This window comes from Plecotus auritus (assembly GCF_963455305.1).
Source record: "Plecotus auritus genome assembly, chromosome: 8".
Lineage (NCBI taxonomy): Eukaryota > Metazoa > Chordata > Mammalia > Chiroptera > Vespertilionidae > Plecotus > Plecotus auritus.
Genome location: NC_137782.1, coordinates 162875386 through 162895969, shown reverse-complemented (window position 1 = coordinate 162895969; position 20584 = coordinate 162875386). Strand labels below are relative to the sequence as shown.

Below are 20584 nucleotides of genomic sequence, written 5' to 3'. Positions count from 1 at the left end.
AAATTTCAGTATAAGGAAACACTATCAAGAGTTTGAACTCTTGGCAATGAGTCACCTCTCTGAAGTCTTTTGTCAAATTATTGCTTGAACCCACCTTCCCTTTGAGAATCTCCTTCAGCTGGCATTCCCACAAGGTTCTTGTCTGATGCTTACTTTCCATACTTGGAGTTTCAGTATATAACCATTTTATGTAGCAACTGAGGAATAATTCTTCCATCATTGGCAAAACTATATTTGAAACTATATTTTCCTGGCAGTTATTTAAACTTTAAGGTATGCCTTAGCCCGTTTGGCTCAGTGGATAGAACATCGGCCTGCGGAACAAAGGGTCCTGGGTTCGATTCTGGTCAAGGGCACGTGCCTTGGTTGTAGGCTCCTCCCCAGCCCAGGCCCTGGTCGGACTCGTGCAGGAGGCAACCAGTTGATGTGTTTTTCTCACATCGATGTTTCTCTCTGTCTTTTCCTCTCTCCCACTCTCCCTAAAAATCAGTGGAAAAATATCCTTGGGTGAGGATTAACACACACACACACACACACACACACACACACTTTAAGGTAGATGCTATTTCAGTGGTAAGAATAAGGAAAGGAGCCTGTGGACAAGCTGTGTTCCTTCTGTGACTGGGATCAGGATGATGGCTCACTCTGCAACCTGGGATAGGGCCTTCCTGAGATGATGTTGATATCCTCTAAAGCAGTGGTTCTCAACCTTCCTAATGCCGCGACCCTTTAATACAGTTCCTCATGCTGTGGTGAACCCCAACCATAAAATTATTTTCGTTGCTACAGGTTGAAAACTGCTGCTGTAGAGCCTAAGACCATCGGAAAACACAGATATTTACATTACGATTCATTAACAGTAGCAAAATTACAGTTATGAAGTAGCAACAAAAATAATTTTATGGTTGGGGGTCACCACAGCATGAGGAACTGTATTAAAGGGTTGCGGCATTAGGAAGGTTGAGAACCACTGCTCTAAAGATTGTCAGCTTCTAGCTCAGTTGGAGTGGCTCAATGGTTGAGCGTCGACCTATGAACCAGGAGGTACGGTTCAATTCACAGTCAGGGCACATGCCCAGGTTGTGGGCTTGATCCCCAGTGTGGGACGTGCAGGAGCCAGCTGATCAATGATTCTCTCTCATCATTGATGTTTCAATCTCTCTCCTTCTCTCCCTTCCTCTCTGAAATAAAAAAGAATATATTAAAATTGTCAGCTTCTAAGGCACAGGTGTGTAAATAAAAACTACCTTGAAATATGTTAATATACATAACAATTCTTTTTGTTTTGGAATTTCTGTGATTTCATAAGTGTGTCATATTATGAAGCATTGGCCCCAGTATTGTAGCCCGGACATTTTCAGGGAGTGATAAAAAATAAAACTTGAAACTACCATTTTGTTTTTAGTTGATCACAACTGCTAGGCATTCTAGGTGTTTTGTGTCTTTACTTTTTTTCTAACCTCACCTTATGTCACCCCCTATCCTACTTTTATTTCTTTGTCCTTCTGCCTACTCTTCTTTTTTCTGGAAAGTTGAAATAAGCAGTAGTATCTGAGTAGTCTGTACTTTGTGTTCCTTTCATCTTCTCCAGGGTGAAATAAAGGAAATGCAAGGCTATTGCTTTCCTATATGATTTGTGTTGGTCTTTTCTCCACCATCTCCGCCTTGAGGTCAGGTGCTGTGTTTTCTCTTTCCCATATCACTCCCCAGGTGTCCAGTATGTGCATCTGTGCATCATGGTTTTTAATAATGTTCTTGACTGATTTACTGACTGTTCTCCATAGCAAGAAAACAATGACGCATTTTATTGCAAAGAGGCTATAGATGTTGAGCACAGTGTTTCAGGAGATCTTAGAGGTTGAAGGTAAGAGTTTGAGAAATTCTGAAATGTAAGAGTGAGATTCTGAAAGGTATTTAAATTTACTTGTTTTGAAAAATACCTGTATAATGTTTTTATTATATATATTATAGTAACTTCTCTCTTTCTCTTTAAAAAGATCCTCCCAGTTGAGGGTGTGATAATTTGGTATACATCTTTTATTTAAAAAATATTGTATAGTCAAATACTTTTAGCTGCTTTAAATGTAAAAGTACCAACTAAAGTAAGAAAAAAAATAGAAATTAACTTCCCTAGTACTGTTGTTTAAAAGGATCCATATGGGAACTTCTTGAAAATGAAAGATCTTTAAAGTATTCAGAGAATATTATCAAAATATTCTTTGTTTTTAAAAAGAGCTCATTTCAGAGTTTTAAAAATGGGAGAATTCCCTAATTGCATTTTCAAGATGATTTTATTTATAAAAAATAAATTTATTCAGAACCATTGAGTAAATACTTTCTAGTTCATTTGTTTAAGTTAAGATTAAAGTAGGACAAATTTTTGTATCACACTAAAAAATAACAGCTTTATTGAAATTTAATTTACATACCATGAAATTCTCTCTTTGAAGTGTACAATTCAGTGGTTTTTAATGCATTCACAAAGTTGTGCAGCCTTCAGCACTCTTCCACCACATTTTCATCTCCATAAAAAGAAACCTTGTACTCGTTAGCAGTCGCTCCCCATTTCCTCCTTTCCGAGCCCCTGGCAACCATTAATCTACTTTCTGTCTCTATGGATTTACATATTCTGGACATTTCATGTAAATGAAATTATACAATAATCATACAATATATGTGGCCTTTTGTGTTTGACTGTTTTCACTTAGCATAACGTTTTCAAGGTTCATCCACATTGTAGCATGTAACAGTACCTTTTTTTAAATAACTGAATGATATACATACCTCACATTTTATTTATCCATTCTTCAGTCAATGGACATTATTTTTTTTCTACTTTTTGTCAGTGTGAATAGTGCTGCTATAAACACTCATGTGCAGGTTTTTGTGTGAACATGTTTTCATTTTTCTTGAGTATATACCTAGGAGTGGAATTGGTGGGTCATAAGGTAAGTTTCTCCACATCCTCACCAAGACCTATTATTCTATGTCATTTTGATTGTAGCCATCATAGTAGGTGTGAAGTGGTATCTCATTGTGGTTTTGATTTTTATTTTATTAATGATTAATGATTAATGATGTTGAGCATTTTTTATATACTTGTTGGCCATTTCCATATTTACTTTGGAGAAATAGCTATTTAAACCCTTTGTACATTTTTAAATTGGGTTGTCTTTTTATTATTGAGGTGTCTTATATATAAGTGTGCCTTATATATTCTGGGTTCAAATTCTTTATCAGACATATGATTTGTCAAATCATATATTTTCTCCTATTCTCTGAGTTGTCTTTTCACTTTCTAGACAGTGTCCTTTGAAGGACAAAAAGTGTAACATTTTTATGACGTCCATTTAACTTAGTTTTTCTTTTGTTGCTTGTGCTTTTGATTTGGTATGTAAGAAAACACTACCTAATTATAAAGATATACTTTTATGTTTTCCTCAAAGCGTTCTATAGTTTTCACTCTTACACTTGGATCTTTGATCCATTTTGAGTTAATTTTGGTATAGTTTAGGGACTCAACTTGATTGGTTAGCATGAGGATATCCCATTGTCCCAGCACCATTTGTTGAAAAGACTCTTAGTCTGTTTGGGCTTTTATAGCAAAGTATTAGATGTTGAATGACTTAAGCAGCAAACATTTACTTTTCACAGTTCTGGAGGCTGGGAAGTCTGAGAGCAAGATACTGGAAGATTCAGTGTCTGGTGAGGGTCTTGTTCCTGGTTCAGTCTGTTTTTTTGTTGTAACCTCACATGGCAGAAGGGCACAAAAGAGCTCTGTTGGGTCTTTCATTAAGGGCCCTAATCCCATTTTTGAGGGCCCTGCCTTTATGACCTAATCACCTCCCAAAGGCCCTACCTCTAAATATTATCACATTGGGGATTACGTTTCCACATATAAATTTCATATATACACTGAGTGGCCAGATTATTATGACCTCTGAATGCATAGTAATCTGGCCACTCAGTGTGTGTGTGTGTGTGTATACATATATATATATATATATATATATATATATATATATATATATATATGAGGCCCAGTGCATGAATTTGTGCATGGGTGGGTCCGGCCAGCCTGGCCAGGGGTGGGGGACATGGGCGGTTGGCCAGCCTGCCTGCTGTCGAACTCTTGGTCGAGGGGACAATTTGCATATTAGCCTTTTATTATATAGGATATACACTGAGTGACCAGATTATTATGCATTCAGAGATCATAATAATCTGGCCACTCTGTGTGTGTGTGTGTGTGTGTGTGTGTGTATGTGTGTGTGTAAATTGATTTCGAAGAAGAAGGGAGAGGGAGAGATAGAAACATCAATGATGAGAATCATTGACCAGCTGCCTCCTGCATGCCCCCTGCTGGGGATCCAGCTGGTAACCTGGGCATGTGGCATGTGCCCTGCCTGGGAATCAAGCCATGACCTTCTGTTCATAGGTCAATGCTCAACCACTGAGCCACGCCGGTGGGGCTCCACATGTGAATTTTAAGGGGACACAAACATTCACTCCATAGCAGACCCTTTTATTAAACATTTTTTAAAAAAATATATATTTTTATTGATTTCAGAGAGAAAGGGAGAGGGAGAGAAAGATTGAAACATCAACGATGAGAGAGAATCATTGATTGGCTGCCTCCTGCATGCCCCCCACTGGGGATCGAGCCTTGCAACCCTGGCATATGCGCTGCCCAGGAATCGAACCGTGACCTCCTGGTTTAGTCTGATAGTGTATAGGTTGATGTTCAACCATTGAGCCATGCTGGCTGGGCTAAAAAATTTTTTAAATTGTGGTAAAATATACATAACATAAAATTTAGCATCTTAATAATTTTTAAGTGTACATTTCGGTAGTGTTAAGTACATTCATATTGTTGTGCATCCAATCTCCATAACTCTTTTCATTTTGCAAAACTAACTCTTTATACCCATTAAACAACTCCCCATTTCCTTTTCCCCTAGCCCTTGCCAACCACCATTCTTCTTTCTGTCTCTGAATTTGACAGAGGTATTTCATAAAAGTAAAATCACACAGTTCTTGTCTTTTTGTGACTGGCTTATTTTGCTTACCATAACATTCTCAAGCTTTATTCATGTAATAGCATGTGTCAGAATGCCCTTTTAAAGGTTAAATTTAATGTTCCATTGTATATATTTATCTTTTTAACTGTCAATGGACAGTTGCTTTAGATGGACTACTATATTGGGAATAACAGTGTACAAATATCTCTTTGAAACACTGATTTCACTTGTTTTGGTGGAATTGCTGAATTACATGGTAATTCCGTTTTAAAATTTTTGAGGAGCTGCCATATTGTTTTTCATAGTGGCTGCACCGGTTTACATTCCCACCCGTGGCTCACAGGGGTTCCAATTTTTCCACAGCCTCGCCAACACTCAATATTTTCTCTTTGCCCCATTGAATTATCTTAGTGCCTTTGTCAAAATCAATTGATTATAAATGTGAAAGTTTATTGCTAGACTCTGAATTCCATTCCATTGATCAGAATGTCTCTACTTATGCCAGTACCACACTGTTTTGATTACTGTGGTTTTGAATTGGGAATAAGTTTTGAATTGGCAAGTGTAAGTCCTACAACCTGCGTTTTCAAGATTGCTTTTTGGCCATTCTGGATCCCTTGCATATACATATGACTTTTAGGATTGGTTTGTCAATTTCTGCAATAAATAACTCAGGCAGGGATTTTGATAAGAATTATATGAAATCTGTAGATTGATTTAGGTAGTATTGTCATCTGAACAATATTAAGTCTTCTGATTCATGGACATGAGATGTCTCCCATTTATGTAGGCCTTCTTTAACATTTTCCAACAATGTCTGTAGTTTTTAAGTGTACAATCTTACATTTGTTTTGTTAAGTTTATTCCTAAGTATTTTATTCTTATTTATGGTGTTGTAAATGAAATTGCTTTCTTAATTTCATTTTAAATTGTTCATTGATAATGTATAGAAATGCAATTGATTTTATACATTTAACCTTGTATTTTTCAAACCTTGCTGAATTTATTGGTTCTCATAGTTTATTTTTTTTTTGGATTTTTATATTGAATCTAGATGCCATTTATTAATTTTTCTTGCCTAAGTGTCCTGGCTAGAAGTTGCAGTACAGTGTTGAATAGAATTGGCAAGAGTGAACATCCTTGGATCAGATTTTTAATGTTTGGTGGTTTGGAAATACTATGTATTACTGACAATGCTCCTTTGAGAATTTGAAAATCAAGCTTTGTGTCTTCAGTTGAAACAAAAATAATAAAATTGCTTCTATTGGAATTTAACATGCTATTTATTTTTTTGAGCATTGAGGCACAATGGATTCTAGCTTGGCTTTTTCCAAAACTGTAATGCCTTTGCTTTATTAACTTTATGAATTTTTTTTCTAAGGGTCACTAAAGTAAGCCAGCCATAGAACTTTTGAAAACATATCCTAATGTACATGTCCTCCTAAGGAATTGTTCATGCTGGGTGTAGTTGAATAAGAATGAATAATCAGGGCATTCGTATTGTTTTCACTAGTTCTTCTTCATCTTGGCTTGGATTAATGCTTTATAGTTGGCAGATTTGAAGAAATTTTATAACTCATAATAGATATAGTTGAAAACCAGATTGTGGGTTGGATGAAGGGACTGATTGTAGTAACTTTTATTTATTTTATTTTATTTTTTGTTAAGCCTCACCCAAAGATACTTTTTCCATTGATTTTTACTTTAGAGAGAGTGGGAGGAAGGGAGGGATGAAGGAAAGGAGAAAGAGGGGGAGAGAGAGAGAGAGACAAAGAGAGAGAAGAGAGAGAAACATTGATGTGAGACAGACACACATCAATTGGTTGCTTCCTGCAAACACCTCGACTGGGGCTGGGGATTGAATCTGCAATTCAGGTATGTGCCCTTGCCTGGGAAGCGAACCTACGACCCTTTGATGGGCGGGTCAGTGCTATAACTATTAAGCAACACTAGCCAGGGCTGTACCAACTTTTCTTTTGGTACTAACTTTTGATAATTTAATTCTAAACCCAATTTCTGAAGGATATATTCTTGCTCAAATTTATTCCTTACAGAAAGTGGTAGAAGTAATAACTCTTCTATACTTTATTCTTTACTGTAGATTTTGTCAGTACTTAGATATTCAATGTAGAGAATAGAATTTCTTTCATATATTGAGCATTTCTTGAATCTATTCTATATGTGTTGCATTTTGCTTTGTCAGAGACATGAAATAAATATAAGAGCATGCTTGTTTTCTGAATGCTTACAAGATATTTAGGAAGATCAAGTTTATGTCTTGTCTCTCTCACAAAATGTAAGCTCCTTGAGGATAACCATCTTTGTATTAACACAGTGTGTATCACAGTGCTCACATTATAGGGTGTGTTTATTATGAATTGTAAAATTAATGAAACAATAAAAATAATAGAACTACATTTCAATACTCAAGTGAATGACATAAACAAATAGTATTGCTGAATTTCATAAGGAACAATGATCAGTTCTGAATTTATTAGGGAAGCCTTTATGTAAGAAAAGATAATTAAGTGGGCTCGTAAAGGATGGGTAAGAACTGAGGAAGGGATAAGAGCATTTCAACTACATGTCATAGTATTTGAAGGTCAGTGAGTGGATCATATCAACTGGACTAGAAAATTGGTATTGGCTTATAGATAGAGAGAAGAATGGAAAAATAAATAGGAACATTGTATTTTGGAAGCCTTAATGCCAGTTGGAAAAGCTTGCCCTCACTCCATTTGACATTAGAGAATCATTTAGATTTTCTTTTTAGCTAGGAAGTTTTGGGGCAAAGCAGTACTTTAAGAAGATTTACTTTGTGATAGTATGTATTATGGGCTGGAGGGAAACTGGTATTAGGAGACCATTTAAGAGGATATGGTCATAACTGAATTATTCTAGTCCTGCCAACTCTTTAAGAGCAGAGTTCTTTGCTTGGTCTTTAGTGCCTAGCATAGAGCCTAGAGCAGAGTTTAACTGTTTGTTCACTGGATGCATGAATATATGGACTAGGTCAGTGGTCGGCAAACTGTGGCTCGCGAGCCACATGCGGCTCTTTGACCCCTTGAGTGTACCTCAATCAGATTGAGGACGTTTTTAGCAAAGGCCAGCTTAGGAGTACCCTAATTAAGTTAATAACGATGTACCTACCTATATAGTTTAAGTTTAAAAAATTTGGCTCTCAAAAGAAATTTCAATCGTTGTACTGTTGATATTTGGCTCTGTTGACTAATGAGTTTGCTGACCACTGGACTAGGTCATCTGGGCTTGGATAGAGCTGTGAGCAGTGGGACATATCCATATGAGAAACATTTTGTTTTCTATGTGTATAAAGGACACAGGTAGGGTTGAAGATGATACCAAAGCTTCAGCATAATGGTTAAGGAATAGCAGTGCCATCCCTAGAAATAGGGAAATCAGCTAGGGGAAGAAAGGGATGAGAAAAGGGACAGTGAGGAGCATGTTTTTAGACTTGTGGAGTTTGACATTGAAATACATAGTACATAGAGGTAGAAAGGCTCAAATGAGAACTAAAGTCTAAATGTTTAAATTTGGATATCACCATGAAAATACTGTTTAAGCAGTAAAAATTATTGGACTGATATAACTGTATGTGTGTGTATGGATATATGGTATGCAAGTACACAAGTATACATACTCTTATATACTAGAACCCAGTATATGTGTGTTAGATTATTGGCGTACTAATCTGCTTATTTGTATTAGCAGAATGGTGAGGACTGATTCTTGGGGTGAGTGGAGGGAATAAAAAGGGAGCTAAAGAAGGAGACAGGAAAGGAACAGAGAGGTAGGAGAATTTACAACACAAATTTGCTAAGGAGGCTTTGTAATTTGTCATGTTTCAAAATAATACTAGTAATAACAACACTAGTATTCCCTTATCAGTTATTGAGTGCTTGCTATATACCAGACACATGGTGCTCTTTTACCCTCACATGTGTTTGGTCTCTTTATCCTCACAACAAATCTGTGAAGTTAGTGATCTTATATCCCACTTTTACTGATGAGGAAACTGAAGTGTAAAGAAGTTACAACTTGCCCAAGATGATTTGAATAATAAATAATTAGGAGACGTTATGGCTATAAACCTGACTTTTTTTATTCCAAGCCAAATGTTCTTTCTATTATACCAAAGATCTATATGTTTAACTACAGGCCCGGTGCACAAAATTCATGCATTGCGGGGGGAGGGGGGGGGGTGTCCCTCAGCCCAGCCTGCACTCTCTCCAATCTGGGACCCCTTGAGGGATGTCTGACTGCCCGGTGGGATCGGGCCTAAATGGGCAGTCGAATATCCCTCTCCCAACCACTCGCCTGCCTGCTTGCCTGATTGCCCCTAACTGCTTCTGCCTGCCAGCCTGATCACCCCCTAACCACTCCCCTGCCAGCCTGATTGACGCCTAACTGCTCCCCTGCCGGCCCGATTGCCCCTAACTGCCCTCCCCTGCTGGCCTGGTCACCCCTAACTGCTCTCCCCTGCCGGCCTGGTCACACCTAACTGTCCTTCCCTGCAGGCCTGGTCATCCCCAACTGCCCTCCCCCGCTGGCCTGGTCGCCCCTAACTGTCCTCCCCTGCAGGCCTGGTTGCCCCCAACTGCCCTCCCCTGCAGGCCTGGTCCCCCCCAACTGCCCTCCCCTGCAGGCCTGGTCCCTCCCAACTGCCCTCCCCTGCAGGCCTGGTTGCTCCCAACTGCCCTCCCCTGCCGGCCCGGTCACCCCTAACTTCCCACCCCCACCGGCCTGGTTGCCCCCAACTGCCCTCCACTGCAGACCTGGTCACCTGCAACTGCCCTCCCCTGCAGGCCTGATCCCTCCCAACTGCCCTCCCCTGCTGGCCCGATCGCCCACAACTGCCCTCCCCTGCCAGCCATCTTGTGGTGGCCATCTTGTGTCCACATGGGGGTGGCCATCTTTGACCACATGGGGTACGGCCATCTTGTGTGTTGGAGTGATGGTCAATTTGCATATTACTGCTTTATTACATAGGATTTCTTGCAGGAAAGCACTGTATCTTTAGAGCGTCAGTCCTTGTTCAAGGCCTGTTAATTAGCAGGCAGTGACTGGACAATAACATTTCCTACAAAAATATCTCCATGTATTTTGTATGTGGCTGCTTATACCTTCCTACTGTGTATTTATATTTACAGTGTGTTAGGAGATTAAAATTTTTTGATTCGTGTTGTGGATGTTAATTTGAAAGAGGATATCAGTTCTTTTGTTTGGAGAATTAATCATTTGGAAAGTGTTTTTCAAATTTTTTTTTTGTCTAACATAAACGTCTTCCAGAAGTTTTTCTGGTGCATTCCTCAGAATGTTATACCTTAACAAGGAAATGAGAAGGGTCTGACATTTTCTTTTATTTCAGGGGATATAATTTTCAATGCCCAATACCCAGAGCTGCCCCCTGATTTTATCTTTGGAGAAGATGCTGAATTCCTGCCAGACCCCTCGGCTCTGCATGTGAGTAACTGCAGGCTCATTTGGATATTCTTCATTTGTTGAAAGAAAATAAAATTAGCTTTTGACAATTGCTTAATAGTTAAATTTGCCAAACATGGACTTTTTCCACCACTTTTTTCTCTGTTTTGTGAAGTAAGTACAACTCTTTATGTGCTAAAAGAATTTAAGTAAGGGGTGTTTTTATTTTTTCATTGCAGCTTTACTTTCAGACTATTTTGAATTAATGAAAGTCTCTAGCATATTGGTTAAAATATTTTTACTCCAGCTTGAGACATGTTGAAAACATTTTCTTTGTTTTAACTTAATATTTCATGCCTGCAATCAATTTTCTAATGTTTACTAACACTTCATCACAGGGCTTGTTAGAGGAGTGTTTTTTGGCTGAGAGGCCTTTTTTTTTTTTGTAATATAAGTGAAAGTGTCAAATTTGGACTTGAATTCGTATTATCTCACTATTATTATCAGAAGGGTAAAGATCAGATTAAGTCCACAAGACCCAAAGCTTTACAGATGAAGTAAGATGTCTCTGGAATGAAGGTAGAGAAGGGGGTGGTGGGACTTGTCAGAGCACATGAGGTTTATATAAACATGGTATGCTTTGCATGGCTGGTGGAGAAAAACATGCCATTTTGTTTAAAAAAGTCTGACCAGACAAAATGTCTCTTTCCTTACCAAGTTTGATTTTGCTATGGTGCCTCTACTATAAGAAGTTTTGTTGTTGTTCAAAACTATGTTCTTAGTTTTGGATTTTGGAATTTTTTGTCTCATTTAAGTTTTGTAATTTAGAGTTTTGATGACTTACTTGGAAATCTTGCCCCCCTCCCTTTTTAAAAGGGGAAGTATTAAATAGGAAATTTTAACCCAAACTTAAAGAATTATCTTAAATTTTATAACACAGTTGTAAAAATATGGTTGGCAGGAGTAGGATGGTTTTGTTGCTAAATTTCTAATAATTACAAAAAAAAACTGTTACTTTGGCTGATTTTTTTAAAAAAAAATTGTAGTTTAGGTATGGCGCCTGGAGATGCTGTGTGTTATATATTCATCCCATATTGAGCTGAAGGGCTTACCTGAAGAAAGTGAATTAGCTTAAATAAAGGATACACATAAGGTTAATACAAATATGTGGTGGTCTAATTCATCAGATGAAGCCACCTCTTTCTAAACTCAAACCTTTATAACTCAGGGAAGTGAGTGCCATTAAGGACTTTGAAATTCTTAGGTGAATGAAAAATACTAGGTAGATACCAGCTCTAGAGATAGATCTCTCATAGATACCAGAGAATCATAAATCACTGATTTAGAATCTTAGTAGTCTAGTGGTTCCCACTTTTGATATACATTAGAATAATTTAGGGAGCTTGTTAAAAATACAGATTCCTGAACCCAGTGGGCATACTGAGTTAGATACTTTAGGAAGCCAGAGTAATTAAATTTTCTGAGTAATTTTTACGTATTAGTCTGAATTGCTATTGGGAACCACTAATTAAATTAATCTTTTACAGTAATATTCCCAACAGAAGGCAATTTGCCTTTGCTTCACATTATTTCCAATGAAGGGTCATTTTCCAGTTTGGGGACAGCTCTAATTTTTTTAAATAACAGCTTTATTGAGACATAACTTATATGTCATGCAATTTACCCATTTAAAGTATATAATTAAATGGTTTTTAGTGTATTCATTGAATTGTGCAACCATCACCAGTCAAATTTAGAACATTGTCATCACCCCTAAAAGAAACTTCTTGTTGTTCCTTCTAGGCAATAACTAATCTATAGTATGTCTATATGGATTTGCCTATTTTGGACATTTCTTATAAATGGAATTATACAATACCTTTGTGTGTGTGTGTGTGTGTGTGTGTGTGTGTGTGACTGATTTTCCATGAGCATACTGTGTTTTTTTAAAGCTTTTTAAAATTTATTGGGGTGACATTAGTCAATATGAACATATAGGTTTCTATGTTACAGGATCTGTATATTGCACCGTGTAGGAGACTATTTTCAATGTAGCATATATCACTGTTTTTTTTTATTGCCAAATAATATTCCATTGTATGCATATACCACTTTTTATTCATCCATTGTTGGTTGGTGAATATTTGGTTGTTTCCACATTTTGTCTGTTACAAATATTGCTGTTGTGTGGATAAATTTTTATTTCTCTTGGGTATATCCCTAGGAGTAGAATTGCAGGGTTAAATGGTAACTCTGTGTTTAGTTTTTTGAGGAATTCCCAGACTGTTTTCCAAAGTGCCTGTACCATTTTATATTCCCGCCAGCAGTGTAGAAGTGTTCCAGTTTCTCTACATGCTCACCAGTGTTTGTTATTATCTGTCTTTATGATTATAGCAATCCTAGTGGGTATGAAGTGGTATCTCACTGTGTCTTGGGTTGCATTTCCCTGATGGCTGTGCATCATAATGATATTTTGCACCTTTTCACTGGAATGGAAGCTGCATGAGAGAATGGAGTTAGTTTTGTTCACTGCTGTATCCTAGTACCTAGAAGAGCATCTGGTGTGTAGAGGTATACAAATATATATACCTCTATATTCGTGTTTGTAGGGGAATAGGTTGTTTTAAGGTTCTGTATTCCTTAAGGGACTTGTTGTTTTATGAAACTAGAAAATATGTTTTCAATGATAATTTCAAAATAGAAGAAAAAGATTCAGTTTTAGAGAAGTTTGGGGCATAAAAATCAGTTAACAGAAGCTCTGAAGCAGTGATTTTCAGCCTGGTTTTTGCAATACCCTGTGGTATATTCAGCTACCTCAAAGGGTATTGTGAAATTATTTCCCCTGAAAATAATAACGATAATTCATTTTAATTTAAAATAAAGTTGCATAAAGGAGGAAGGGTGGATCACAAATTTAAATGAGAAGAATATGTTGTAATCATAGCAATATTGTGAACCACTATCTAACTTCCTAGTTTGAAGAAGGTGAGGGCAGTTTGTCTTTGAGACAATCATCTTTAGGTTGGGGGAGCTACTGCTACTGCAGGCAGTGCCCACGTTGTATAATTCTTGACTCTGTTCTGCTGGTGTGGAATGTTAGCATAGAAAGAAGTATTGTACTAATGCTTTGTCGCTACTCTTCCCCTGCTCTTCACTGTACTACCTGCAGAAAGACATCTTTTGAATGTGTTCTTGCAAAATAGTGCTCATGCCCTGTAGACACGAAATAGATGCAAAGAATGTGTGAAGCTGGTATGGAGTGCACCGCCCACTGTTGAAAAATGCCGCCCAGATATGTGATGCTCCTAATCCTAGACACTTCCATGTCCATGGCCTATAATATCTTTTAAAATAGAGTGCTCTGTCATTGTTCACATATCCATTAATGCCTCATTTGAGACCTATAAGAGTTTCATCTTTAGCGTTCAAGCTGGACATAGCGCTCAAGACAGATAAGTGCATAGAATTGCAGCCATGAGTGGTACGTGCTGGATAGAGGTATATGCTCAGGGTGCTGTGGGGTCGTGTAGGAGGAGCAGTTATCAGAACCACATTTGGGAGGTGCCAGGGACTTAGAAACATTATTTGATTGTTTATAAGTACTCTATATTTTGGTGTAACTTATTGAAGAATAATATACTACAGAAGAGTTTACAAATCACAAGTGTATAGTGTGGCGAATTTCAGAAAGTAAACACACCTCATAACCATGACCTAGATCAAGAAACAATGCTTCCAGTGTCCAGAGGCCCTACTCATGCCCCCTTCCGTCACTGTGACCATTTTATCCAAGGGTAAACATTATGCTGACTTACACCACCATGGTTAGTTTTGTCTTTTTCAGTCTTTCTACAAATGGAATCAGATGGACTTGTATGTCTGACTTTTTTTCACTCAACATTTATTTGTGAACTTCACCTATACAATTTGTTGTTGTTGTATGCGCATTACTCATAGTATTGAGCAATATAAATTGAATATATAAACTGAACATATCAGTTTCTTTATCCATTGTTATTGATCAACATCTGGATTATTTTGGTTTCTTGCTGTTGTGAATAGTGCTCCTGTGAGTGGTACATATCTCAGTGAATATACTAGTATGTGTGCATTTCCAGTGGGTATTTACTGAAGAGTGGACTTATTGGGTCACATGTATAGAGAATTAAGGAGAGGACTATTAATATATATACATATACATACACATATAATTTTGAAGGCATGTGCTATAAACAAGGCTTTAAAAGCACAATTGTGGAAAAACAACATCTTGAAAGAACAGACAAGTTAAAATTAAAATGAAACAGTTTATCAGTTGGATTTCAGTTAGGAGACAGAAACCATACTAGTAATTTGAATAGGAAAATTGAATATAGAGAATTATTAACAATTTAAAGGATCAAAAGAGAATTCTAAAGAATGTAAGAATAGCAATTGCATAGAATAGTTACCCCAGGGCTGAGAGAGGATACCCAAGAAGGAACAAACTTGGAAGATCCTCCCTCACATCTCCCCCTACCACTAATGCCGAGACTCTGACATCTGGGCTGGAGAGGGTGTGGCTGTAGCCCATGGATGGTGGAGACCTTCACTTGGGGGTGCTGCAGGCCAGAACTGGTGTGTGGCCTACCCAGCACCTCTATCCAGCATCTATCACCCATGGCTGCAATTCATGGTTGGCCAGGACTGGAGAGTAGAAATGGGCTGGGTGCAGTTAAACAGGCAGAAGGGTGAGTACGACTGGGTCTCCTACATGCCTCTGGCAGCTGTACCATAAGAGCAGCTATAAAAAGTCCACCAGAACTAGGATAAGAAGCTTCTCTTCTGTTATGCCTTGTACTGTCCCTTCATCACTTCCATTGACAAGCTAAACACCAGCTGGCAAAGGAAAAAAATGTTTATAAGATCCAGCCCCAGTTTCATAAATAGGACAAAGAAAAGTAGATTTGGGAGATGAGAGGCAATAAATGAATAACTAGCACAAGTAGATAATGCCTAACTTATATTCTAGTGTATTGTTTTCTGCCATGTCTAATCTGCTATTAAACCCTTCTAATGAATTCTTAACTTTAGGTAAAATCTTTTTCAATTCTGTTTGATTATTTTCCATAGACTCTTTGGTGAATGTGTCTTTTCATCTATAATTTTCTCCATTTTCTTGCACATGCTGATCGTACTTATTTCTAAGTCTGTATGAGTCAATTCTAGTATTTGGAATATTATTGGGTCTATTTGTTTTGCCTGCTTTTTTCTTTGGTTATCAACCATGTGATACTGTATTTGGTATTTCTAATAGTTTTGAATGAACATCAGACAGTTCAGTTAAAAACATAGAGGCTCCTCCTGGCCAGTGTGGAGCATCGACCCATGAACCAGGAGGTCACGGTTTGATTCCCAGTAGGGCACATGTCTGGGTTGCGCACTCAATCCCCAAGCGGGCGCCGGCGGGGAGGGGGGGGGGGCGGGTGTGTGTGTGCAGAAGGCAGCCAATCAATGATTCTCTCTCATCATTGATGTTTCTATCCCTCTTTCCCTCTCTCATTCTCCCATCCACTCTCTGAAATCAATAAAAATATATTTTAAAAAAAGCTATAGAAGCTCCAAATGATGCTATCTTCTTCTAGAGAGAAAGTTCATTGTCCCTTCTCACAGGCATATAGATGTTTGCAGATCACCCTAATCCAGATAGGGACTCTGCTGAGTTTGGCTGGTTTGTAGCTTTGGTCAGGGTCTGGCTACCTCTGGCTCACTACTGTTCCTGAGGTAGAGCTCTTTAGGGTTTTCATCCAAGAGTCTGGAGCGATCAATGTTCCTAGACACTTTTTAAAAATTATATGTTTTTATTGATTTTTTTAGAGAGAGAGGAAGGGGGGGAGAGAGGAAAATCGATGAGGAGAAACATCGATTGGCTACCTCCTGCACACCCCCACAGGGGATCGAGCCAGCAACCCGGGCATGTGCCTTGACCAGGAATCGAACTGGTGACCTTTTAGTGCATGGGTCAATGCTTAACCACTGAGAAACACCAGCCAGGCAATTCCTAGACACTTTTAAGTGCCTTAGTCTTTAAAATATTTTAAGATTTCTCAAACATTAAATCACCCAAACAGCGTGGATCTTTGCCCTGATGGATTTCAAATTCTAAATTTTGTCTTGTAAGATTGCTGGTAACTCCACTCTGCTTTTCAGAGGTAGTTTATTTTTTCTTTTTAATTGAATTCATTGGGGTGACATTGATTAATAAAATTGTATAGGTTTCAGGAGTACAGTTCCATAGTTCATCAACTATATATTGTATTGTGTGTTCACCACTCCAAGTGAAGTCTCTGTCCATCACCATTTATCCCCCTATACCTTCTTCTTCCCCACCCTCCATCCCTTTTCCCTCTGGTAATCACTATGTGGTTGTCTGTGAATATGAGAAACTTACCAGAAATTTCAATGCAAAATTGGTTTATGTACTAATGTATTAAAAACTCTATTTGTACTTCTACCATGATCTGTTTTTACTCCTCAGCCGTGGAAACATTTTACGAAGAAGGAAGAATATTGGTGTCATTATTCTTTGTAAAATGTACTTCCTAAGAGGAGACAGTGGAAGTGACCTGGTTTAAAAATAATGATTTATGATTTAATCTATTTTTCCAAAGGTGTTGCTATTATAGTCAATTTTGGATTAAGGAGTATTAATATATACACATATGCAATACACACATATAATTTTGAAGGCTTGTGTTATAAACAAGGCTTTAAAAGCACAGTTGTAGAAAAACAGAACATCTTGAAAGTACAAACAAGGTACATTCAAAATGTTCACTCTCATAAGGCAAGTGAAAAAAAGGCAACCCAAGTTATTTTTGAAATCCAATGGCAAATATAACGTTTAGCAGATGTTGCTAGTTTTGATTTACTAGATTGAAAATGTAAAAATGCTTTTGGGAAAATGAGGTACTGGGTTGAGTGTGAAGCATGGTAGCTCAAGAATTTGCTTATCCAGAGGAGTAATTTAATAATCAACTTTCAAAATTATTTGTTTTTGGTTGGTCATCTCTCATTGGTCATCCCTTATTGCTTCCTATCCTCTCCACTCTCCTCAAAGAGTTGGGTGTTTATGTATTTTTATTATTATTTGTGGTACAGGCACTTAGTAAGTAGATGCTAAGGTTTTTGTTTTTTAATGAATGACTATGCCAAATACCACATTAATGGTACAGGGGTTCTGATGAAGTAGTGATTCTTAAGCCTGTGGTGATCTGAGGCTTTCTGGAGGAGGAAGGTCGTTAAGCAGGAGGAGGCCTCAGAAGATGAACAGAGGGGGAGGCACTGTGGGCACAAAGACAGCTAAAGAGAATCATCACAAACCAAGGATGGCATATGGAAGCACTGAGTGAACCAGTTTTCTTGGAGCAGAGTTTGCATTGGCAAATAGTAGAAAATGCAGAGGTAGATTGAGGCAAAGTGGTAATTGATTTAGAATATAGAGCTAGATATTGTTAATTGATATGTTAAGCTGTGATTTTAAGTAATTGCTTCAGCCTTAGGTTTTGTTATTTTCTTTTTTAAAAATATATGGTTTACAAAGACATTGAAGCTTTTGTGAGATGTTTATGACCTGAAGATGGTTTTCCCCCTTTGGTATTGAGGATTCCAGAAATGTTTGAAGCTTTTACTTCTTAGCCACCTGCTGTTAAGTACACTTCTGGAAATAGTTATAAACTTCATGTATGTATATTCATTTTTTAGGGGAGTCAAATTTTTATTATACATTTTAAAATATACAGTTGATTGTTTATTATACTCCCTCAGGATCTCTAAGTTACTTCACATTCTCCACCTGTTTCAAAGGCTGGTCCAAAGGAAAAGTAACACAATTTGGATGAAGGAGAAATACTTCAGAAAGGGAAACCACATGATGAATTGCAGCAGTTAGAAACTGGTAGCATTCAGGTGACAGAAAATGTAACCACACTGGCTTAACTAAAAAGAGAATTTATTGAGTCACACAACCAAAAAGACCAGGGGTAGGTTAGCTTGGAGCATGACTGGTTTCAGGGCTCGAAGATGTCATCAGGGCTTTGCGTTGCCTTCTGCTCTGCTGGCATTGTTCTCAGGTCTCCCTAGTGTCTCTCAATAGCTCCAACCAGCATCAGAACATAGAAGAAGAGAAAGTCTGACATCATGAATGGAAGTCTTAGAATTAAACTTGTTAGCTTCACTTGGGTCATCATGGACATAATCTGGGGATAGAATGCGCTGGTTAACTTAGGTTTTTTTTTTATTATTATTAATTGAGCTATACATTTTGGCTTTGTGAACCCATCTCTACTAGTATATTTGTTATATTTTATAGTAAAACTAGAGGCCCGGTGGGTTCCCTTGGCCTGGCCTGCGGGGATCGGGTGGAAATCGATCTCTGGGTCCGGGGTGCAGGTGAAACAGACTCAGAGCCGACAGTAACCCATGGACGATTCCGCGAGGAATCGTGCTCTCTTCTCTACTGGTTGGAGCGTCTGCCCCCTGGTGGCCATTGTGCATCATAGCTACCAGGCTAATGGTAAGACAATCGCTTAGGCTTTTACATATATAGATAAATTGTTTTGAAAGAACTGAATATATCCAGCATACGAAAATTAATCAGTGTAATTTCTCAGATTCAGGAAGTCCAATTAACTCTAAGCAGGTATATTGAAAGAAATACACTTCTAGATATATCATGGCAAAATTACAGGAAACCAAACACAATGAGAAAAACTTAAAAACAGCCAGAGAAAACAAAACAAAACAGTGATCGTTAGACTGTTAGCTGACTGTTTATAGCAACAAGGGAAAATAGAAGACATTTTAATAATATCTTTAATGTGATGAATGAAAACAATGACCATTTAAAATTTAACTTTTCTAATTCTTTTGGGAGAAGGAAAAGAATCTCTTTTCGAAGGTCAGTGATGCAGAAACGAGTGGGAGAGAGCAGTAAAGAGGTTATAAAACTGTAAATCATCGAGGGGGTGTTTTAACTGGAATTATCTTGCATCACATAACCAAAAAGACCAGGGTAAGTTAGCTTGGAGCATGACTGGTGGGTGTTTGGATTTATGTTCCCAACGCACATTTTCTAGACAAATATTAAAATTAAGTGACGTTTTCTTGATGTTTACTGATTTGGGAGTGGGGAATGGTTACCTGTAGGGTACAAAAGAAAATGGCATTGAAGCTTGGCTTTGCAAATAGATAGCTTCATAATAACCATGTCTGCCATCCTTCTTTCTCTTGTAGTGCTTTGTGTAATGCTATGATTCTTTCATGGGGACAACTGAAAATATCCTGAGCCTGGGTCCTGTCTCTTAAAGGTTCTAATTTAGTCATTTAGGTAGAGCCTCGGCATCAGTGGTTTTAGAAAGCCAATTCTAGTGTATAACCAGGGCTGAGACAATAGGTACTGAAAACAAGTATGGGTGAGACCGATCTGAATTCTGGTCTCAGCTCTGTTGATTACAAGGCAGATTATGTTGTCTAAGGTACCTAACATTTATTCATTTATTTATTGATAAAACCGCTAATATTAGTACTTATCTCACAAGGCTGATATAAGGAATAAAAAAGTAACATTTGAATGGACAAATGAAAATGAAACTGGAGGTGTGGAAACCAAAATGACAAGGGCAATCTATAATTATAACTACAGAGGGTTTAGGAAGTGTTTGTTTTCAAAGCAGTCCTCTAGCTCCCTTTATGATTTGAAGCAGCACATTCACACTTTAATTTCATATAGGAGAGAGGTTTTGGTACTTATTGAAAGTCTATAGGTTTGGGATTATTTTGCTCTTCTTGGTTTATCTAAAAGGATAGGCATATTAAAAAGGAAAAAGTCTCACTTGGCTAGTGTGTATCAGTGATTGAGCATCGACCCATGAACCAAGAAGGTCATGGTTCGATTACGGTCAGGGTACATGCCAGGGTTGCAGGATCTATCCCCAGTAGGGGGCCTGCAGGAGGCAACCCATCGATGATATTTTTCTCTCATCGATGTTTCCATCTCTCTATCCCTCTCCCTTCCTCTCTCTCTAAAAAAGAAAAAAATCAATTAAACATAAAAAGGAAAAAGTCTTGTATATTTTGAACCTTGT

At 37.8% G+C, this 20584-nt stretch overlaps 1 protein-coding gene across 2 annotated transcripts in view; it reads left to right on the top strand.

The window, feature by feature from the left end:
• The window catches only part of BABAM2 (BRISC and BRCA1 A complex member 2), a 353761-nt gene that overhangs the window by 57344 nt on the left and 275833 nt on the right, over nt 1–20584 (top strand). For both annotated transcript variants that reach the window (XM_080685108.1, XM_080685109.1), the window contains exon 4: nt 10408–10502. In XM_080685108.1, coding sequence (XP_080541234.1) covers nt 10408–10502 — 95 coding nt within the window. The remainder of the gene's footprint in view (nt 1–10407; nt 10503–20584) is intronic.